At 39.4% G+C, this 24,568-nt stretch overlaps 1 protein-coding gene across 1 annotated transcript in view; it reads right to left on the bottom strand.

Moving 5' to 3' along the window:
- Positions 1–24,568, bottom strand: part of TENM4 (teneurin transmembrane protein 4) — a 619,397-nt gene that overhangs the window by 163,779 nt on the left and 431,050 nt on the right. Inside the window, exons 10-11 of the mRNA XM_009323472.1 lie at positions 22,363–22,577; positions 16,632–16,842 (exon numbers count right to left, since the gene is read on the bottom strand). Coding sequence (XP_009321747.1) covers positions 16,632–16,842; positions 22,363–22,577 — 426 coding nt within the window. The remainder of the gene's footprint in view (positions 1–16,631; positions 16,843–22,362; positions 22,578–24,568) is intronic.

Raw genomic sequence — 24,568 nt, 5'->3', positions numbered from 1 at the left:
AGCAGAGATGTGCAGATTAGTTTCTAATCACAAATGAAAGGAAGCCTGTTTCTGGATGGGTGTTCTCCAAACAACAGAGTTTTCTGAAGAACATTTTAAAGGACGTAGTGTAATTTAATCATTCATAAAGGGCAACAGCAGTTTTACATAATAAAAAACAGTTTCAAGCATTTTTTAAGTCTTGGCATCAGACATCTCATAATCATATAGCTCCATGCAGCAAGGAAGGTGCAAGGAAGGTACAAGGAAGTGCTGTCAGTTTTCAAACACTTAAGCTCTACAGTTAAGCAGATATTCACTTGACAGTGTATGGAAATACAGTCACAGCATGTAGTCAACACTTTCGGCTTGAGCTGCCATCTTTATTCCCAACAAATAGCAGCCATGAATAAAGAAATAGCAACTCAGGCCTTGTGCGTTTATACTGGTATTTAGGTATACTAACTCTCACTTAATAGCAGGTATAAACACAAATCTATCCTGTAAATGAAAAGTTAATATTAGCCTCTATGTATATAATCTTCAGAACTTTGTAATGTTTTAATTTCACTGGTGAAAATGAAGATAATTCTGCTTTATGCATTTTTTTTTCTTGTTGTGCTTTTTTGCACAACGTTTATATCCTTCTTGTCCTCAAGAAATATATGCAGAAATTTAGAAAAAAAAAGTTATTTATTTATGCCCATACACATACTTACACATATGAAGAACATACAGAGTGTGAATACTGTGAGACAAGATAATGAGACGGGCAAGGAGATTTAACAGCTCCTGTTGCTGAAAGGGTCAGTCCCTTTCCTCTAATCCTCTCATCCTAGGTACATCTAAGCTCCCGCTTCTTGCGCTGGTTCTGGCACTTGTCAGACTCTTCAGTGAGTTTGTTAAGCTCAAAAGGTGGCAAAAAAATTAATGCAGCAGAGGAAAAAAAAAACAGGTGAACTGTTTTCTACTGCCTGAAAACTGGGAGCAGAAGGAGTAGGGCCACGCTATTCAGCATCAGCCCAGTACTTAGACGTCTCCTGAAACCTCACCACTACGCTGTCATTCTGGGTCGGGCCTGCAAGCTGTAGCAACACTGCGTAGGGGTTACATATGGATGACCTTTGAAGGCAGTGGGAATACCTATGTCAGTGCTTGATGCAGGACAGACTCCCAGTGTTATGACAACACCTATAGTATATTAAACACTTTTTTTAAAAGCTTTTTTCAAGCTTTTGCTTTAAAGGACTAAATTGAGTCCCTGAAAAGGAGTAAAATATCCATACAACTTTCTTGGTATATTTATCTAATATAATAAAGAATATTTATGCAAAATAATAAAAAATCAAAGCAACATCTAAAAAGCAATGTAGCATCAGGCATGGCAGCTGTTCCAAAGTGTAACGATGCACCACATCAGCTAAAGGGCAATCTTTGTTACTGGAAATAATATTTGGCATTTATAGTGTGGTTCAGCTGATGTACTTGTGATGCCTAGGACAAGATGGGCAAGACTCAGTACACCAATTAGATGTCTACCGTAGGTTAAACTGAATTACTCTCGTCCACTATACTGACCATGTATAATGGGATCCAGAAGTTCAGAGTGACCACAGAAATGGAGCATACCTGTGTTTGGGTAACCAAACTTTCCTCACTCTTAGGGTGAATCCATTTAATGAACTTTACTCCAGTGGTGTGTCCTTTCCTCCTCTGACTAGTTCAGATGTAGATATTGTTACCAAAGACACCTGTAATTGGTCAGATCCCACCCACAGTGACCGACACTAACGCATGTCAAAAAATATTCACATATATTTTGTGGTTCATCTACAGATCTGGCATTTTACTTTGCAAAAATGCAATGATATGCACACATTATCACTTCATATATCACTATCTCCTCAATCCTTGATTTCCCAGACTCTTCTTTGCACTTGTGCCCTAACTGCATCGCACCATGTTGTGGCTGACACAAAAGGAATAAAAAAACAGGTGAATGAAACCCATTGTACCTTCTTCACTGAAGCACCTCAGTAACTCCCAATTGTGGCCTGACCACCCTATACTATTAATAATAGAGCAGGCCCTTAAAAATCCCTTCATCCGACTTCATTGCTTTCTCTGATGCTCCTTGTTTTTCTAATATAGCCAAAAGTAACGTTTCTAACGTGCTCTCATTTTACACTAGCTCACTTTGCCCTGGAATAACCTGCCTGATAGAGACAAGATGGAGTGAAGAGAAACTCTTCTCCCGCAGTGGCTGGTGCCACTTACCATTTTTTAGCAGTTAAGGATACAAACTTGCCTGGTGTGACTCAGGGCAATTAAGGTCTCTGCGCACTCCCAAAAGTTCTTCACTACTGAGAATCAACTCTGAAAAGCGATGAAGATTCATGCAGTACATCTTTGTCTCAAAGCTACTCCAAAACAGCTCAAAAAGTATTTCCACAAAGGAAGCGTTAAATGAACCTGCTTTTTCCTCATGAACTCCAGAGCTAATCAGAACAAACAAGGCTTGTGACTAGGCTTGTGATCAACAAGTCTGAGAGTTGTGTGTGCAATACCGAGCATGGGCCAATTTATATTCTAAGGTACAATCACAAACTGGAATTTCTTTTTACTTTGAAGACTGCAGGCATTGGCAAGTCATACGCACTTAAGACTTCCCATAAAAACCTCTGTCTTCGTCCCAGGACTGAATTTAGTTTCAATGGTTGCAGACTGTGCCAGTTGGAGAGCTGACTTGACTTTCTGGCCCTTCTGAAATGGTACACGTGGTACGTATACACACATCCGTGCACACTGCTCTAATACCTAACTTTCAAATTAAACACGAGGTGGTGGGTGACTTGGCATAAGAAATTAGGGAATCATCATGGGGGAACCCTAGAAAGAATGAAGAATCAAATGGGCAAATTTGCACATCTGTTGCGGAAGTTAGGACTTAGCCTAATTATTATCTGAGAGGACTTAGATGACAGAAGAGATCAAACTCTTAACTTTTATAGAGACTTTAAGCTAGCGGAACAAAGCAATTATCTGTCTTTTAAGTATGTCCATAGTCAACATTGCTACAGAGGTGATAAACTGTCAATCAATAAATAAAAACAGGTCACTGCAGTTATGGCTAGCTTCTAGTCTCCATTCTACAACTTATTATGTAAGCTGTTACACGTAATTATAAGGATATTTTCCAATATATACACAATTCCATATGGTGTTTTACGAATAATGCCATGGGAACTGCTTTAGAGAACCATGACAATGTTTTGTCTTGTTTTGTTTCATTTAATTGTTAAAGGTCACTGTGAGACCATGGACAATTCTTTTTTAGAAAGAGATATATGTTCTCTGTTTTCAGTCTGATGCCCACAGCTTTCTCTGGGCTTCCAAATCTCTGATCTGATTGACACCAGCTGGTAAGGGCAAAGATTATTAATTGGAGGGTCAGACAATGGATGATGCATGATGCTTTCATATGGTTTTGCTATTGTGTCCAAAGAGAACATTGAAAATGCAGCTCCTGTGCCACCTTACAACAACCAACGGCAGCAGGAGCGAACCTCCTGAAAGCAAACAACTCACACTGGTGACAGACCAGCAAAACTTAAGGCCCTGTGGCTTCAAATGGGGATTGCAGAAGCTTGCATATGGAAGTAATTGTTCTGCCAGCTTCAAAATCTAGCAACTGAAAAAACAAGTAATTTCCTGAACAAATAGTGTAAACATCCAGATCTCCTCTGAGAGAAGGAGTAAATGACATAACGAGACACGCTGCCTTCAGATCCACACTGTCTCATTTTGGAGAACGGTACAGAAATGCCTTGGCTGAGGCAGCAGGTATTCCCTACCCTAGCCCAGCCTACCTCACTCAGAAAAAGGAGGATGTACAAAAGTGCTTCTAGATTCATAAAAATGAGAGATGGAAAACATGCATTAAGTGTGAAAGCCTAAACTTCTCCAAGAGCAAAACTCTTCTTCTGAAGTACTCTTTAAGCTCCTTCCCGCTCAAAAGCTTTAATTATCAAAGCAGAGAAAGAAACAGATCATGGTCTGTAGCAAACCAGCTTCACTTCATGCACCACGTTGACTTACAGCTGCTGAGGATCCTCTGGGATTTTTGCCATTTGTCTCGGGGGACTTTTTTCAGTACGAGTAATCTCACAGCTGGTAGATTTTGAGGGAAACTTGGCTGTTTTCCCACTGCAATCACTCCTTACCCTGAGAGAAGCTATAAACTGGCACGATCCTGCCCAGACCCATAATAAGACTTCACACTACACTATCTTTCATTTAACGATATCACCGAGTTCAATAGGAAATTGCTAATTGTTACCATTCCTGTTATTTTAGGCTGGTAATCTGAGGCATAGACAAATACACCGTTTGCTTCATATCATGAACTGACTGACACGACAGCAACAAAGCTCCCAGGCTAATGGTCTGCTCAGGGGACCACGTTGCTGCTGACAAAAAGCCCCATGAAAGCCAACTCTACCGTGGTGAGCTCTATAAAGATCCGTCAGCCTGGCTTACAATTACCTATATGAATTACCTTTATCCAGATGAAATACAATAAACATATTAAGGAGGTAGGCAAATTGTTAGACTCTTGATGGACTTCTTTTTTATATACTGACTATGTTTGTCGGTCAGCGGTATAGCTACTTTAACAGTATTTCCGCCTTATTTATTTACTATGCAACATTCAACTTAATAGCTTGTTTCTATATCTTTGGGCCAGAGGCCAAGGCAGATGTTTGCCTGACACCAAATCCTATTAGAGGCTGCAGTAACACAATTGTGTGTTAAAGATAAATATTTTATAGCCTACACTCGCCACCAAGCATCATCATTCCCTAGGCCTTTAGAGGCAACTATCTATTGGCAAAGAAGAAATAGTTATCTAGCTGGCAGTTGAAGTCAGTAGCTTTCCTGGGAGTTAATAAGCACCAGGACTGCTTTCTAAGAACTGATTAAATGCCATTCAGTGCAGTGTGGTTGTATGAATTCAAATGTTAACTATTTCATTCGATAACCTCAAAGAGTTGTTCTGGAAATGGCAGCGTTTGGTGTCAGAAATGTGTAGGAATAGCACTGCAGTAGAAGAACTATACTTTAATGAATCAATAATAATCTCAGTTTCTGGAATGAAGGTTCAAAGGAAATGAAACTTGTTGTACCAACGAGAATATTCAGTATCAGAAGTGAGATGCAAAGAAAAGAGGCAGGGTTTTTAGGTATCCTCACTGTTTGGCCTCTTCAGCTAGTAGTCTACTCCACCTTTACACAAGAAACGCCTCAAAATCTTTTTGCCCTGTGCTGGTGAGAAAATATATGTAGCTGCTCGGCCTAAACTAAATTGCCACATTGACTAATCTACCAACCCAGGGAGATAATGCATACCTACTGATTGGTGTAACAAAAAGTTCTACCCTTTCCTTATAAACATCAACCCTCTGTATACACAGATGAATTAATTTAAAAATAGTAAGTAAATTAAAAAAAATCTGGAGGTAAAACAAATACTTAGAGGAAAACTGTTTATTGTAGCAAGTAAATACATATATTTATTGTCACACAGAAAGAAATTGTTCCTGAGTGTCCACTGACCTATTTTCTGCCTAGTCATGTTCCCCTGGCTAAAGAAGATGCTTTGCTGTGAGGGAGGGAGCGCACATGGAGCAGGGCAGCAGGTACGTAGATTCCATGGTTCATATCTAACCTTGAAATCCTCTGTGTGAGCCACATCAACGCAAAAGGGCCATGATGGGTGCACAGCATCCCTCTCACCCTACAATGAATTACATCCCATGGGAGAGTGAAGGGACACCACATTATTTCACCTTATTCTCTGCTGCTGCACCAGAGCAACCTTAGCAAGCCACATATTCTTTCTCCTAGACCTGCTTGTCCAGGATAAAGCTGTCACCTGCAAGCTCATTGCAATACCCTCTCTCTTTCACAAAAATGCTCTCTGTCACTGCCCCGACTAAGTTAGCAATAATTTTAATAAGAAGTCAGGCAGTATAACATGAAAGGCAAAGAAGATTCTGAAGCTCTGTGAACACATTTAATTTACTTCCCAGTTGCAGAGCTTGCAGTCTTGTTTATTTTTCAAAGAAATGATGCTACTCGATTGAATTTCACTGCAGGGTAGGTTGGATTCTAAGCCTAGAAACCTGTCACCTGCCCGTGTAATTGTGATAACAATGCCAAGGGAGACGTGGAGGTGAGAGGGGATAAAACAGGTTTCAGATATCTTGAAACATCAGATTTGACATTATGAGCCAAAAAAAAGAAAGGGGAAAAAAAATGCCCTGGAAACAAAGGAAACATGGAAATGCTGGGTCTGGTATTCTCTTGCTTCTCCTCTTCCTTCCCCAGTTGAGGTTTCAAAGGACTGATTCCTTCTTACGGTACATCCTCACCTCCTGCGATTTCGATTTTTCTGCTTCATTTGTGTTTTATAAGGCTTTTACATTTCTAGCTCAAGTAATCCACACCTGGCAGCCAGGGATGTGAAAGTCTTGACAGCATCGTGGAAACTCAGTCATTATTTCTGAGTTCTCTTTCACAGTTTCCTCTTCTGCAGGGCACCTAGTGTGATGCTGATACTGCTAATGCCACTTGGTGTTGTGCCAGATTTTGATTTTTTTTTTCTTTTTCTGAAGGCTGGGAGGTCTCTTTTAATTAAAGATCCATGCATATAACCCTGTTTTGCTCTCATATCCTAGTGGAACTCTAACCTTCACATGCAGGTATAAGGATGCTGAATTAGGAAAAGGGCAACAGGCAGGCAGTCTTTTAAACAACTCCTTAAATCACTCCTGATTCTGGAAAGTCAGAGTGAAGTACAGTAATCACAGTATCCAACTGCAGTTATTCTCCCCCCCACTCCCCACTTTTTCTGTAAGAACTTAAAAAAACAAGCAATTTGCAATGGCAGATACCCCACATCTCCATCAGTGTACTGACAGCAAATACCTGCTCCAGCCAGCAGCAGCTCTAGAGGCTGCATCATTTTAAAAGGTGATGGTGACGCGCAAAAGGTTTGGCGTTCAGGATCAGTTTGGGTTGCTTATTGAAATCATCAAGAGCTGCTGAGTTTGCCAAATTTGACAGTACATCACGTGAGCACATTTTCCCTTGAGATGTCTGTACTTTTGCTTCTAGGCCTGGCTTGAGATATCTATCCAGGTACTCGAATGGCTCTCACCACAATAATGTCAGTCTTTCTCACATTATTTCAAGCACATTTGACTTCAGGCTCAGCTGGAAATACTACAAAAACAGCTTTTTTGTGCACTATTTTTGAACTTCTGTTCTACAGAAACAGGGACCAAGTGGGAATAGTTTGGGGAGTAAATAAAGAAGAGAACAAGGTGGACCATTTCAGAAGCCTATGCCACATTTGGTCTGAATTTGGTTTGCCCTTTGAGAGCGAGCTTTATCTCACTGACTCATTCCTTTCTCTTACTGCTTCCTTTTTAAGAAGAAATCTTTCCAGTGCAGAGTGCCTTATAATCTAAAGCAATCAGATGGTTGAAAGCATAAGGTATAATGGGATTTCAAAAGCACTTGGGCATTGGTCTATGTATACTACCATTTAAGTTAATGGTAAAATCCCCTTTGACTTCACTGGGACCAGAATGAAGGCAACTTTTAGAAAATCCTGCTAATGTATTTCTGCTGTTCACAGGGATATGCAGGGAACACTGTTTCTTTCCCTGAGAATGTGAGCAATGCTAAAAGCATGAAAGGGTCTATGAAATACAGTTCTTAAGGAATCATACATTGACCATCTGAAAAAACCCTCTGTTCTAAATCACTTGAAATGTGATCACAGGTTAGAAGTCAGCTGGGAAAAAAAATTCAGTGAATGATTTTAAACAAAGAGTAGCTGTTGGGCTGAAGCCTTCTTCTTCCTTCTACAATGCAGCTTCTAAGCACAATAACACTTTAATCCCACACCTGTAACATCCATATGACAAGGCTGTGGAGGTCTAGAAAGACACCTTGCAAATGTTTTTTTTCTTACTAGTTTTCAGTTTTTGCAGCTGGAATATCTTTAAACCTTAATTTCGCTCCAGTAAATGAAACTCTCATATCCCCAATTTGCCCAAGGGATTGCAAAGAATTTTTTTTTTGTTCCTTCCCACTCTCATAAATTGTTACAAACTAATACAGGAAACAACAATTATTCAGCCTTCAGGGTTCAACTTCTGGAGCTGCACTAGCAAGCGGGAAGTTACTTCACATTCAGTACATTACAATTTCTGCTCTTGTAGCTCAGGGCAAGGCTAAAGCTGGCCTTGAGTTTCATTTTAAATTATGTTGTAAGTTGGTGTATTCTAGGGGAGAAAAAGCAAACCATTCTTGCATACACACACAGAGAGGACCTCAAATGTGATCTCATTTGGTCAAACAAATGCCATGAAACCTTAGCAATGTTATAACTTCGGGTGCATTAAAGATTAAGTTTCATTTTAGATAAAGTCTTTAGCAAATATATCCAGCCTGACAAATAAGGATGTACCGGCTGGAATGACTGATGTCTGAGGTTCAGTTAGGTAGGTGCCTGGTGCTAGGGACATGCTCTCAAGTATGATGCCTGGTCTCCAGCCACTGCTACAGAAGGGCCTGAGTCTCCTCTAGGTTTTATGTCAGATCTGCCCCCCTCTAGAGATGCCCTCAGTTCCCTGGGGCATCTCATGTGCCGCTAGATGCCTGTGCTCAGGCAACTGCATTGAGCTCTCAGTGGTCTTCGATCAGGGCCAGAGAAAAAGCAGAACTCATGGCTCCGTTTCTGCCTCTAGCGAACTCGCTGCACAAACTTGGTCAAATCATGTTCCTTTTCAGAGCCTCCAGCAAGCCCTCTAGAAATCAGTTTAACACAATTTATTTAACTCTTTTTCTGAGGCTGTTGTAGCACTTAGATAAAGAAAGCAGTCACACATCTAATACACAGACCAGCCATTATTATCATTTTAAAAGTCAACATATGCCAGGAGTTACCGTACAGACTATGTCCGTCTCATCCCACCTGGCCCCCGTGCAGAAGTGGAGATTGGTCCAATAACGCCTGAGGTGCTGATGTTGTTGGCTTCTGTTCTCTTCTGTGGTCAATTAAATGCACGCAAGTACATACACTTTAACACAGCCTTTGGAAAATTAAGTCTTAAAAAAGTCTGTTGTTCAAGTACAGAAAAGATGCTCCTTTGGTTTGCCAAAGCGGACGAGTAACTCCTACAACCTTATTTCTGTGCTTTAGCAGGGGAGCATTCATGGAAAGAAAAGTCTGCACAGAGCTGTTCTAGCAGCTCGGTAATACGACACAGGAATAAAACAAGCTGTGCTTACATTAGCCTGCAGTCTGGGGTGCATGGAAAGAGCTATATACAAAAGTGTAAAAATGAAAACCATATGCACTGTTTTACACATTTCTCCAGAAACCCTCAGATAGCACTATATGCCGTGTTATTAAGGCAGAATTCTGCTGTTCTGAAAAAAAATTGAACTGAAAATAAGGGACAGAAATAACAGAAAGAAAGAAAAAGGCTTTAACTTCAGTATTAAATAAACCTTTTCTTGACCCTAAAACTAAAGTAATTACCCCAATCAATAAACCTTTTGTACAAGCTCTGTCAGATCAAGAGAACTTGCCTGCCTGCAAACAGCACACTGACAAGCAAGTTCAAGGCTGCCAGTCCATGTAAGTACAGATGTAGGCAAAGGTTTTCAGAAAGACAAATCTTCCTTCATTTTTCTACCACTTTAAAGCATGATCAAAACCAGACAAAATCTGGATCATTAAAGACATATAGATGTCTAACTTCTACTGAGATGAATACTTGTCGGCATCTAAGCAATCTTTACAAACATGGCTTAATTTCTTTTGTACAACAATATAAATGAAAATATCTGTCTGCTTGTCTATTTTTCTCACCCAAATTATCCCTTGCAATCATAAGATCTAATGAAAGAGGAGTGTACATATACAAACCAAAATAATAAAAAAAACCCAAAAAAAGCTCAAGTGTAACATTAAATAAATTATTCCATCTCTGCTTTAAAGCTAAGCTAGCTTTACACACTGTAATTTTCTACTGCTAGCTTCTACTCACAGAGCATCAATGAAGAGATACACTCTGTACGGAAAGAGCAGCTGTGGAAGTTTTTACAGCCAAGTATCTGACCTTTACAGGCTTCCTATTATTTAATTATCTTTGAGATGTGTCCCTAATTTCCCCGTTATTAGAGATGCCTTATGTCTTCAAAAGAAAAATCCTGAAATAGTAATTTTGCCTGCCATTATGGCTTGGGAAGCAGGGTTATTATGTAAGAATTGTTTCAGACACTTGCAGAGAGAAAAAAGGTCATTACAAATAACATGTAGATTTCAAACGATTGGTCTGACTTCAGGTTTTTTGGAAGTGCTGCAGCTCCAGCAGAAGCAGGCAGAAAGCTGCAGGTAACAGTTAGGGAACGGTGTGCCATAGGATCATGTACAAACATTACTGACCGAAGCTGAAGGGGATTTTAAGAACCAGGAGCAATGATTGATCCGTTAGCAGTTGTCCAAAAACGCAGACATGGAGATAAACTCCAACACTGGAACATGTTCATCTCCTTGGCTCACTTCACTGGGAAATGAGACTGTTCATCAGTTCTGGGGAAAACGGTGAAAAGATAGAGGGGGGACTGATAAAGCTATTGTTGACTTTCAGGCGCTAAAGTTTTAAGGGCCGTATCACTGTCCATCTGAAAACATCATCACTATTTTACCAAGGATAGCAAACAAAAAACCTCCAGGCACGGGAAGTGAAAACTAATGTGAAAAGTTTCACCTCCCCACAGCCCTCCTTCCATTTCCAGATCCAGGCTCAGGCTATGTTGGCTTTTTATTAAGCCCTATAAAGCAAACAGATTAGATTTACACATAGGCTGGATGAAAAAGTGAAATCTCACCAAGCACACTACTACACCTGCTTGGAGAGGGGAATTCTTGCAGCTCATAGAAAGCTCAGACAGAGGGAGTTCACCCCACATTTCTGGCTCTCCAGGTGACAGCCTACCTATCAGGCTGGGCTGGACTTGGCTAGGATGGAGATGGCAATCATCTCCTGTCTTCTTGCCATCCTTCCGCATGGACTATTTCAACTCTCACAGAAGGACCTTAAGTCCTGTGGCCAACTGGATGTTTAGTGGAAGACACCTTCTGTGTCTATGCTGCAGTGCTGCAGCATAACCTGAACCTACTCTGTGGATAAGTGTAAGTGAGTTTTCAATCAAGCAGACCTGTCAACCTAACATCATTCATGAGACCAAATTCACAAAGAAAAAAAAACTAACACAGCCTGGCAGGGACTCATAAATGCCCTTTTTGCCTCCTACCTGAATTGAGTGACTGTATCTTTTCTAAATACTACCTGACTGAGACCTACAAGCTTTATCACACTCACAGAAGCCAGGTAAGAGCTGAAAGCAGGAAACAAAGCATCAAAAAAGAGGTGGCGGCAACAAGAGGGTAATCAAAAAAGGCACTGACCATCTGATAGAGTATCTGTCAAGCAAGGGCTTGTAATGGGACACACAGAGCTGAAGGCAAAAAGCTGTTTGCAGAGAATGCAAAGCTCTGCTGTTATTTTGCAGGAGAGAGATCAATAATATCAGAAATGAAGTTGTGATTTTCCTCCCTGCCATGGTTCTTATACGTCGCTCTATTTCTTTTTCTGTGCAGAGCAAGAAGATAGTTGTGAGTCTGGGAAGGAACAGACTAGTACTTTATCTGTAGAGGGTTACCACAAGGTGGAAGTGCTCAGAAGTTCCTCTGTGAAACAGGGGAAGGGCTAAGATGACCATACTCATGCCATAGGGGAGGACAACACTTGTAGTAACTGAGCACTTCCATGGAGCAGCTGGAATCCCATCAACAGTTAAAGGGTCCTAATTCAGCAAAGTACTTGCCTAACTTTCAGCCTCTTTTGCTGGATATAGCCTAAGGAGAAGTTCAGAAAAGGGTAGCTGGGACATTAAAACTACTTTTCCTCATTCAGAGTCCTGAAGATCTAATTTTACATGGGGGAGTTTTAAGTCAGGTAACTCAGGCATTAAGGAGCTAAAAGAAAGTGCAAGCCAGAACAGATCACACCCCATTTTAGTCTGAACAGTCTCTTGACTCCTCAATATTTAGGCTTTTCCAGACATTAGCAAAGCAAGTGTAAATAATGTGAATGGCCTTGACACTGTAAGTGGATGACACTTATGCATCCCTTCTGAATTGGAAGTTAATAGAGTTTAAGTTTGCTTACACATAGGCAGCAAAAGAAGGGAAGCAAATCTGAGTTATTCAGGCTTTTCCTTTTTCCTTTGCTAAGAACAAGCTAAACACAAATGCATTTTCACTCAGAGCTAAGGAAGAGTCATTCTTGTCACCTCTCACACAAGGAGGGTTCCCAGTCCCATGCTTGCCTCTGTGCCCTGTAATTTCTTCTCTCCTCTCTAAGCTCAGTCCTACTGTGAAGTGCTCCTCTGTTCATGTCCTTCTTGTGTGTGAACTGCTGTCCTAGGGACTGTATGGGGGTGGGTTATATTTTAGGCTATTGCAGGAAGGGAGCTTGCCTTTTGATGTATATTGCAAACTGCTGTATGTGCTGGCAGCCCCTTATAAATAACACCACCAGCTTGCTTTGCACTTTGATGGAGGAAAGTACTTACGGTAGTTTTCTTTATGGATAGTGGAGGGGGCAGGAGGAACAACGGTCCTTTTCTTAAACTTAAGCATTACCCCTTGCAGAAGATAAAAGTGAGATAAAACCTTGCATCCTATCATGGGTGTTCTACATGTGTTTCCTGTTGCCTGTTGGGTGACATGCTGGTAAACAGAGATGCTCTCCTCTCACAGACAGCTGATTTTGCGTCTCCTTTTGATTTCTCAGTGGCCCTGCACAGCCAAGCTTGCCTGAGCTCAGCAGTAACAGCTGCTGGAAGACACTTTCTGACTCCGTAGATGCTGTTTTCAGGCTCTCAGATGTTCCTTGCTTCTACTGAGCAGATTTTTGGCCAACACCTCTGTCTCAGATGTGCTGATTCCAGCTGATTCCTCAGCCTACTACTTTGCTCCACTTATACAAGATTGCTCTGAATAAATAACCACTATCAGGCAGAGGTGAATCCACAAGGCGCTTTTCAGAGAAGTGTTTCTATTAGAAATTTCAGAAAGTGCCGTCAATGTCATTTAGAAAAAAGGTTAATTTATTATTGAGAGACCTTGATTGCCCATTCCTTTATAAAATCTTGCATTGTAATTCAGAGGAATGGGATATAAAAATGCTATTAAAAGATGAAAACTTTCCCAGAATAATCTTTTTTTTCCCTCCACCTGAATTGCCTGTATTATGCAGAAGTATAAGCTCTGACAGGCATTACGATGCTGTATTCTCCCCAGGTTTACGTGCAGTGGTATGTAACAGGCACACATTTTGACACCACCTAACTCTTTAGTTAAGAGATGATGGTTCCACATCCTTTTAGAAAACAGGCTAAACTGCCATCTCCTGCCCTCAAAATCAGTGCTAATGTTCCTGACTGCATTTAGTTCTAGCTATATCGGATTCCAAAACTGTATGATGGACAGCCTTACAATTCATGAAATTAACTGTGTGTTATCAAACTGGGAATACAGATGCTTTTCTCCATTTTTCTCCAGTTTTCACCAGAATAATGGAGGCCAAATCATTCCAGACAAGCACTGCACAGTAATTGCAGTTCATATTGTCATACAGAGGCTGCAACGATTTTACTGCCTCTGAAAAGTTTGGTCTGTTGGAACATAGCAGATATACTTGGAGAATCAGCACCCTTTCCATTCAACATTTTTATTGTTGAAGTAAAAGCTATGGTGCTTTACTCAGGTGAGTCCTTACTCACAGGGGAGGTTTGCCTGGGGAATGGCTGCACAGTTTGGCTTTATGAACTTATCATTATGATCACCATTATCAATTTTGTGCTTTCTACTATTATCTGTGATTATTAATTAATGCTTAATGCATTTTCCCAGCAGTTCTATCAGCCTCGCAGCATCTCTGGGGAAATGTCACTCTCCGTAGTTTTACATGGTGAGCAGCTGAAGCATGAGCCTGTGCTGGGTCAGAATTAGTACATCAATCAGAATTCAGGAGTTCCAGGCTGCTGGTCCTCTTCTCAGATCACCGGATCCTACTTCTTCCTGCATCACAGCTATACTTTTCAAACACACTCTCACTGTAAGCCCTATGCCTGTGCAATAATAAAAGGGAGGTTTTTCTACCTGCTCCTGCCACAGAAATCAAATTAAATGGCAGCTTGCCTCTGACAGTCAACACAACAGCTCTGCAGGTTCCTCACCCCACACAGATAGATCTAAGGCTCCCATCGCATGTGACTTGATTTATTTGTTTGGCATTGCAATTTTACACCCTGGTTCATAAACACTGTGTCAGGTTGCTGTATCCTCTTTACTCTGGCACCGACAAAAATTATAACACTAGAGTACTATACTATTTATACACTTAAAATGTAGCAGTCATGTCTTGCCAGACCTCATGAATACACTAGAAAGGTTCTGAAGCATTACAGTACATTTACACAAAACACCTGCCTTGTTTTTTTTTTTTTAAACAAGCTGTTGAAATCTAGACTAAGAAGAAAGGTACCAACTTGTTAAGGCTATTACATTTTTTTATGGTATTTATAAAAATGCTGCACTTCTCCAGCCAAATTCTAGCCAAGAAGCCACATCTTCCTATCTAAAATTTTTACTTATCTCGAGTGAGTTTCAAAGTGCATAGCTTGTACCTAAACAGTTTTTCCTGTACGCTATAGCTTTGTGTTGCTATACAGCTGCCAGTGGGCAAAGTGATTCCCACGTATGGGGCAAAGCTCTCTCTTGCTGTATAGCACAAGAAAACTTCCTTGTACTGAATTCAAGGTCAACAGGGGATATATCATGGACTGTTCTGCTTATCGCGTGGTCAAAATAGTACAGCAGAGTATAAACAAAAAAAAAAGGATTATCTTAAAGACAGTCTGACATACTTCTCACCCACACCTTTCCCCTTACTGTTCAGAGGCAAATTAAGAATGTTTTGGTTCCCCCCATACCCTCCCCCCCCATGTTAGTGCCATGAAGCCAAGAGAAAAGTCTGGCTAGAACACTCAGCACCACTTTAAAAACAAGAACAACTAGTGACTGTGCTTTAATAGTGTTTTCTGCTGTGAGAGTCTTACCGATTTCCCCGTGACGGGAAATTTTAAACTGAAGAAATTCTTAGACAAGGAAAAAAGTCTCTTTCAGAAGAATACCTGGAGGTTCTTCTGGGCAGAAGGTGGTTGGTGTAAGTAAAAACTCAAACTGCTAAAGCAAACTAAATGAAAGTAAATCCGCATTCTATAGAGCAAGACTTCAATTTCATAAGCTAACACGCAACTATTTCTAGTGTTGCTTAGCTGTGAACAGGATTGAACATGTGCTTTTCCACGTTATAAATTTAACACAGAGTATTGCAGAAGTGTTTCCACTTCTGCATTAGATAAACTTTAGCGCTAAAACGGAATATTGGGATCTTAATGACTTTGCTTTAATAACACCTAAACTTTTAATTAACCTGCCAAGACAAATTACAGCCCATAGCTCTTAGGTAACTATTGCAGACAGCTGAGACTCAACACCAATGCCTCTTCTGGGAGAGGGATTAATGGCAGCTTTGGAATGAGTCTGCTTTTTTCAGCAAAGAAAAAAAGTCCGTTAAACAATCACTGTGGCTAGAAGAAAGCTGAGTGCTAGTTTTATGGAGCAATCTTTAAATTACAACCAAATGAATTTGGGTATATGAACAGTTTCAGCATGTCAGTCAAGTTTAAAATTAAATATTATTGAATCAGAAACAGATTCTGATATTTTCAGGGTGGAGGAAGAATACCCAGTGTGCTAGGCTGACAGGCAGCCCACAGGCAGCATCCTTTCCTCCTTGGACAGCAACAAATCGGTGCCTGTGCGCTGAACTGGCAGGGCACTTTACTGCCAGAGAAAATTAGAGACCTGTTTAGTTAATTTGTTCTCCTTAAGAAATCTCAGCTTCTTTCTGCTAGCAAGGAGAAACAGAGATTCCTGTTATTGTGGCTCCTAGTACCAAGCCTTGCAGTGCTCTTTATTGGAGTTTTAATGCAGTACTCTGAACTCCAGCTTGAGTAGTTTTGATGGTGCTCAAAGGCAGGACTGTCTGTCATACAAAACTGTTGCACGGTGCTGCTGTGTGCTCTTCAATCATTCCTATACCTCTGCTCCAGAAAGAGAAAAAAACCAACCAACCAAACAAAAAACCTAAATAAAAAGAAGTTCAAAGGAAAAAAATGAAGCAGGGAATTTCAAGCTTGTAATCCATCTTTGGCACTGAGTAGAATCTTGTTACGGATATAGTTACTAAATAGGTCTACAAAATACTTATGAGATATTTAGGGCCTAACAGTATTCAGCCTGTTGCTAAACACATTCCGTACAAGCATTCTCTCTGAAACCACACAAAGCTACCATGCAATTTGAGTATGTGTGTTAATACCTGGCCTCGAGGCATATTTAGGAGTTTAGGAATAATACAGGAAATCCTTACCAATAGCAGTAGTAAGAAAAGAAACCACTTCCGATTCCTTGCCATCATTGTAGAAGGCTAAATGCCATATTCCTGAATCTAAATACTGGATAAACCCTGTCTCATGACTGGACAAGGGCACAAAAGCTCTGTGCTGCCGCTGAGGTCCTTCTAAGCTTCTTGCCTCCTGCGTCAGTAGACGTCTTCCATCAAGGAGCTCGACAAAGTCAAACTGAAACATAAAAAAGAGTGATGTTTGTGTGCATTTCAGGCTTCCTCAAGCTTAGTCTCTTGCTCTGGGTCTGTCTTATGAGGAAGACAGACATACTTCATATCAAGTATTAGAAACGTACATCTACAGAAGCATCATAAACAGGATTTTCTCTGGTAACTCAAGTTTATCTTCCTGGACTACCTGCAAGTAACCATTTTGGAAATAGCTAGTATATGAAAGTATTTTTCTGTAATTACATGAATCAAGAAATCATCTTTGTTTAGAATGTGATTTGGGGCATATTGACCCTACTGATGTGTTCTCATTCCGTAGAAACATAGGCAGGGAAACATGAGGTCCAGGGACCATGCCTAAATTGCACTGTGAGTATGATGATAAGCTTATTTGTTAGATTCTTTGCTTCTTGTCTAATAAGGCAAATAGACAGAAAAATGTATCCAGCCTAACCAAGTTGTTTGCCAGAATTGCTATGGGTCACCAAGAAAAAGATAAGAGGTATTTGTAAATTCTGGTAGAGGTCTTGCAGAAGTATTTTGCTTAGTCAGCAAGGGTTTTATCTTAAAGCAATAGCAAAAGTGGTTAACAGATTGTAGAAGATGAAGGTGGAAAAGAGATAAAGTAATATACAGAAGTCCCATTTAGGGCGTCGCTTTTGGAAGTTTTCCTCAAAAGGACATATTTATTTTTCGCCAGGGTAACTTCAGCTGAACAACTGCTTTGATTTTGCTACTAGTATTGCAACTACCTTTAGTTCCCTATTTAAATAACTTTCCACTGATTTTCGGCAATAATTGTATTTTGTCTGTAATATATTAATGGGACAAGTCAGATACAAGCCTAGCAGACATGACAAATGTTAAGTGAACCTTATCTAATCTGACTTTTATCATGTGTTTAGGCGAACAGGTCATCTTGCGAGCAGAATCCAGCAGTTGGGGCATATCTTAGCTTTTCTATTCCCTGACTTCCCTTGGTTTTGCCTCTCTCATCCAGTTGGTCAAATAAGCTTGTAGTTTTTGGCAGAAAGGAGGAAAACAGGCAGAACAAAACACCACCACTTATTTTTGTACCAGTAAATGTTGCTGCACTGAATGGTTGCTGAGCATTGGCTGAGTGTGGCAACAATATTTAGGCTTCTTAACCCTTTTGACTTTACTGTAGCAAAATTTGGGCACTTCTGTTATATTATTAAGTTGTCTGGTATGGTCTTCAAAGTCAACCAAGATAAGGACTTGATGATGTGTTCTTTCCTCTGCAGTCATTGCTAAGTTAAAAAAAATTAAAAGTGTTTATTTCCAACAATCTTTTGAGAAATAAGCTATATATGACATAGCTTGCACATGAAATGACAAAATTTGTCCCTAGACTATTTTAATTACTGTATTTTTAATTATTTATTTACATGAAATAAGTTTTGAGCCTCGCTTTAATTTTTTTGCTATATTTCAGTATATAGATCACTCAAATTCGGTGCTGAAGTGTCTTTTGAGAACAGAAAAGCTGGCACATCTGTGAAGGGCATTCCCTTTGGGTGCCTATCCAAGTTAGCTTTGTCAGAGACAGAGTTTCTGTTTTGAAAAAAATATAATGTAAATACAAAATACAAAAATATACAATATAAAAATATAAAATCTAAAAATATATAATAAAAATGTAAGTTTGTTTTGGAAAATATATAATGATTTAGTGATTTTAATTTTAAGAGGATACTAGTGAGAGGTTGGTTTGAATGACGCTCTGCGAGCCAGATATTTGTAGCCACTCTGAGGATGAGCTACTGCCTAGGCTGATTCCTCATCAGGTCTCAGTGTGGCCATGACTGACGCAGCTGAGAAGGGCAGTGACAGAGGACATCACGGTGCTGTCTGGTTGCTGGGAATGGCTCGATGGAGTTGAGTTTGACTGAGGAACACATTGGCCAGGTGTACTGAAGAAGTTGAAACCAGTAAGAGCAAGAACTATTTCCATTTCTATTTTGGAGTATGACGGGACAGATGATTGACTAGATTTTTAAAAGGTACAGGTAGCTGCAGACACCATAGGCAAAGTTCATCTCATCAAGTGCTGACATCTCCGTGGCAGCTTGAATCAGTTTTCTAGAACCACTGGATAGCAGTCAAAGAAAGAGACACTTCTAGAATGCAATCATCTGCCTCATCCTAAAGTTGACATCTAAGTAACGTCCCGTGGATTGTGCCTTACGAGCATCCATTTCTTGCTACATACTAGATTTAGATGCTTAAAGCTTAGTGGGATGAAAACAGTTTCAAGGCACCCAGCTACGGTGAGTTGCTGTTGTTACAGTCCAACCTGGGTTATGCTTACTTGGGGCTTCCTTCCAAAAGTAAGTTTATTTTAATAAATATTTGCAAGATGCTGCTGCGGATGTTGATGACTTTGCAAAGTTATTAGTTACTAGTAGTAAATATCAGTTGAACCACAAATGGATTGTGCTTTATTGCATTTTAATACACTCAGAGATTTTTAATATGCAATTAGAGTTATTGCAAGCAAGGAATTCGTAGATAAAATACCATGTTAATAAATTCAAATTATACAAATGGAAAAATGCCTCGCACAAGCTGTGATGACCAATCCTTAAAATTTATGATTTAACAAAATTTGCCCTAGGTTAAAAAAGAGTTTAAAAATGATTTGATCTAGGAAGATTAAATCTAATAGACCACAGTAAAATTGTGTCACTTTTATTATGATTTGCTGAGGAGAATGAGAAGAAATGCCTTTAGTTAACAGTAAACTAGTTTAGGCTTCTGCAGGCTCTATTTCGAAGACTACAGAAATTCGGAGCTTGCATTTTATTCCTACTTATTAGTGTCCATGGTTGTTGGCAACCTCGACTAGAAGACAGACCACCACAGGCAGAGAAAGTTTCCCAAAGAGAATCTGGAATAGTTTGTTGTTTGAGCATGGATAAATATGACTTTTAACATTTTACCAAATTCAGGAATATATGCTAAGGATCTACAGCCCTGGGATCAATTCAAAGATCTTGAAAGAGAATAGACTATGTTAAGGCCCACACTAAACAGAAGAAATATCTAATTATCTAACACAAAAGAAAACCTGATTATCAGCTAGAATTTTACTACTGCCATCAACTAGATATAGGCTGGGGAAAAAAATCTGACCCTTTATTAAATTCTTCCGGGGTAGATTGTACCACTGCTCTAAGCACACATTTTGCCAAAGTCTTGTTTATGAAATTCCTTACAACATTTGGAAATATAAAACTCATTTGGTAGATTTATGGGGCGCAGCAGGTACTCTGGATTATACAAGAGAAAAGATGAGATTTGTGTAATATGTATTAACTATGAGAGACAAGTGTACCATTTCAACACAGAAAACAGGTTACCTATTCAATGACTCCGAAGGCTATTAAGCTATGGTGAGATTAAAAGTTAAGGATTAAACTTCATATAAAAATATACAGAAGGAGAACAATGTTTTAACTGACAGGAGGTTTAAAAAATAATAAATCTAGGAAAAGGGATAATTTCAAAACTATATTAAATATTAACAAGTAATATATCAATATTGTTTCAATATCTGCAGTTTCATTAAGTTATTTCTTCAGAACAGGGTGGGTTTTGGGATCTATTAGCGTACCATGACTTCTATTGTTTGAATAAAAATGTCCCTCTGGTAATTTTTGGTGACGTTTTGGTCCAGATGATGATTTTTTTTATGTACCTGTCAGCTCTCAATTAGTGGCTACACAAAAAGCAGCACTTACAAGGACTCTGAGCAAGTGCATCGCCTCCTCCAGCATGTAATACTGACAAACATGTGCCACATCCCACATTTAATGTCTCATTCTCAGCTGAGGCTTCAACTGATACACAACCACGCTGTTTTAAATGGGAAAGGCCCTGACACTGACAAATCACTCAGAATATCCCAGCAAAAATGAGGTTAAAGAAAGAACAGCAGCAATGGTGAAGTCGGTGTCGGCTTCTTAACTGCTTAAAACATTACTATGGTTGGGCGTAGCGCCCTCTTACATTTAAAGATTTTGCTTTAAGTTCAATAGACTTGAGGTTTAGGTGTTGAATTTTACATTTGTTATTTAAACAATTGAAACTATTCATGTAATAACTCCTGTTCCATAACAGAAATTAATAATGATAATAAACAAGTAAAATCAGAATTAATACAGACTTCTGATCTACAGTTAGTATTATGTGACCATGACTTGAGTTTTTATTTAAATAATACAGGAGTTTTAAGTTTTAAATGTTTGAATCTTCCCGTAAAAAGAGACTGATTAAAAATGGGCAATAACAGCTGTACTGTGTCACTGAATTTATGACCTGCTGATCCTATTGAAATATTTTAATTCTGCAGAAAAGTAGGCAGAGAAAGTGTAGATTTATGACACCTCTTTGACATAAATAAGTTGCAGGTGTGTTAATATGTAGAAAATACCATATTACCCGGAAAGATTGTGATAAACATATTTGTTTGTTCAAAAAGAAAATAAAGGCAGGGTATTTCTGTAAATGTCAAATAGTTGTGTTGGTTGCTAGGCTTTTCAGTTAATAGTAGAGGGCAAGGGTAAGTTACAACATTAATATAAAGCTGGTAATACTTTGGTAACTTGCTGATGCAAGTGGGAGTCAGATGCTTTGCATTGCCAATGAAAGTTATGTCCTAATGTATTAATCAATCTGGTTAAGAGCAGCTTAGAAACTGAAATGGAAAGTAGAGAAAATAATGTACACAATCCTTATTTAAGGGGATGGTTCTTCAGAGCTTTTCCCAGAAAGTGATTTCTTGACATGGCTTTTGCCAAGGTGTGTCAAGAAAAGCAACTGCTTTCATTTTAGTCCTACAGAATAGTAACTATATCTTGATTTCTGCCTAAGTAAGCCAGTGGTTTTCTGTACAAACGTGATGTTGTTTGGTTATACACCAATTAATGGGCCCTGATCAATCTCAGTCTAATCTGACAGTTAACATGCATAATGTGAAGAGTTGGCTCAAGGCATTTCAGCACAGAACCCAAAAGTGAAACTTGCTCCCATGAGGGTGAGCCACTGGGGTCTTGCTGCTCTTGCCATGAGAGGGGAAAGGCAGAGGCTGAAAGAGGGAGACAGACCTGAGATACACGAGACTGCTTAAGAGATGATTGGTTTTGATGTAGTTTGAGTGTGGCCGCTGCTGCAAGGGGCACTGGATGGACAAGGTAGTATCTCATGCTGCTAGGAGCAACCAGCTGATACCCTCAGTGACCACCAGCCCACAAAACCCTTTTCCTCCTCTGGCAGCTTGCTGCCTTAGGCAACTGCCTGCTTTGCCTGTGCCTACAGCCCACCAGGTTAATGTGTGTAAATTTTGCAGTTGTCACTTGATTATATTTCTCTGGATAAATGACCTTCAACATCTTGCAAGCATGCAACAAATTCTTGAAAGTAATAGCTGAAATAAAACAATAAGCCATAAGAACATGCAACTTAAGACAACTATTATTTAATTGAAATGAGGTCCCATTACCTGTGTATGTGATGGTGGGAGGCCTTTTCTGCCATAGATGCCAACCAGAGCAGCCTTTCCTAAAGACACATTGAATTTCAGATGCACTGGGTGGTCGATGAACACCTGAGATCTCCAAAAGATACCAGGAGGGATCTTCTGTGTGGCTCGTCTGCCAACATCAATTTCTCCAGAGTCTATAAAACTGTCGTCTGGAAAGAAACTACTGGGCTTTCCTGCCAAAACACAGGAACAAAAATCTTGGATTAGCCTTATATCCTAAAAGTAATCCAATCATACTGGTATCTCTGACACTGATCTTGAGAAACAGTCTGTTAGTGTCCTGAGGTCTTCACAGTACTTTGTCTAGCCAATCCATATGATTGTGGGATGAAAACTGGCAGGGTTATTCCTGGCTTCAGTAACTGTTTTGTTTGAAAACATGAACATGGGAAGAGCAACCTGGAGAAAAATGACCTTTTGTTTAAATTGTAACATCAGAGAGTGTGTAATTACATTCTGAAGATAAGAATAAATCATCTGACATTATATGCTAAATGTATATAAGTTCACAGATGGAGAAATCATTAAATTAGCAAAGAGAAGTGTAGTAAGAGTGAGGTAGACATGTGTCACAGAATGGAATGGTAGTGTGGAGAACAGCAGCACGAATGATGCCTAAGTGGGGAAAGGAAAATGTTTCTCTATTAAATTAATTCTTGACAGTGGTAACAGTACTCGAAATTTGTTCAACAGTCGGAAAAAAGCTAAAGAACAAAAAGGACTGAGAAAAATGAAGGAAATCATACCCTGCACTTGAGTAACATCTACTATGAAACATGAGAGGTTTTAATCGGGTTTTAGTACAATCTGTAAAGTGTGTTATGATTATCCACCTTCTTTCAGAAGACAAGCAAATGGAGGCATCTGTTTTTTAAAGAGACCACCAGGTTGGAGAGCCTGGCTATCTGGATGGCAATCAGTACATGTCATAATGTCCAAGGGAGTCAGCAGGGAGCTCAGCATCCCTGGAAAACACACCTGAGAAATTCCAGGTTAGAAATTCATACACTCACAGTTCTCAAAACTGGTGGCCGCTTCAAAATATTTGGACCCAGAGGAAGCCCAGGGAATGAGGGGCAGAATGAAAAATAAAATGCAAAAATGTTGCCTTTTCAGCCTTTGGTATAAGCAGTGGCCACAGCTTGACCTGCAGTGCATAAAGACAATGAAGAAGGCAACTGCTTAGCAAACAGTCTTTATTTAAGGACACTTCTAGTTAAAAAGTATGCAGTAGTGTCACCTGAAAGATTTTTGCTTTAGTAAGGAGAGCATCATGTCACCAACAAGGACTAATTATTAATTTTAGAAATTCAAACAAATTTGTTATCTCGTCTCCATGCCATTACAGCACACTACTCTGTGTTTCACAGATCAAGCAATTCTAACAAAACGAGAAGGAAACTTTCAGGAACATACAACCTTTTGTAGGAAAATCACATTGTGAGATTTTTTTCTTCCAGAACCTACATTTGGGAAATGGGAAACAAAAAAATCTTTTCCCATCCATCATGAATTCAAGTCAAATAGTCTTAGAATTTACTTGTCGTGTTGAAAAGGTGATTGGCAGAACAACTTTTCATTTTATTGTTTCAAATTATAATATTTCCTTTAATATTATAGAATATTAATTATAATATTTCCTTAAATTTCTCCATATACCATCCCAACATAAACTCTCTATGAGAAACAGATGTAAATTGTTTGCTGTCTCTGTAAAATCCATATAGAAATGATATGCGTATTAATTGTTGACAGAAGAAGTCTCTGAAGACGTTTCTTTATAGGATGGAGAATTTTTCTCTCTCTTTTTTTTTTACTTATGTAAAACTTTTTCGCAGAACTTTTGGTCCAAGTAAGACTAACCCCTGATTTAAAGTTAGCAACTGCTTAAGTACACTGTTGGAGCGGGACTTGATGGCAAGTTTCATTTCTGTGCTATCTTGTGGCAGAAGTTTTTTGCATACTAGCACAGTCTAGAAAGCAAAGGGTGTATATATGTTTATAGGAAAAAAGCTATTGGCAATTTTAGAAGATCCTCATTTATCTTTGTTCATCGCATTCAAATAAATACGGGGGGAAATCTACTGATTTTTTATCCCGTTTTAGTCAAAGTGTATATTAATAGAGATAATCAGAAGCAGCTTAGGTAAATGGACATTCTTTC

This window comes from Pygoscelis adeliae, unplaced genomic scaffold, assembly GCF_000699105.1.
Source record: "Pygoscelis adeliae isolate BGI_AS28 unplaced genomic scaffold, ASM69910v1 Scaffold84, whole genome shotgun sequence".
In the NCBI taxonomy this organism is placed as follows: Eukaryota; Metazoa; Chordata; class Aves; order Sphenisciformes; family Spheniscidae; genus Pygoscelis; species Pygoscelis adeliae.
The sequence above is the reverse complement of the archived record's forward strand: the minus strand, read 5'-3'. Positions and strand labels throughout refer to the sequence as shown.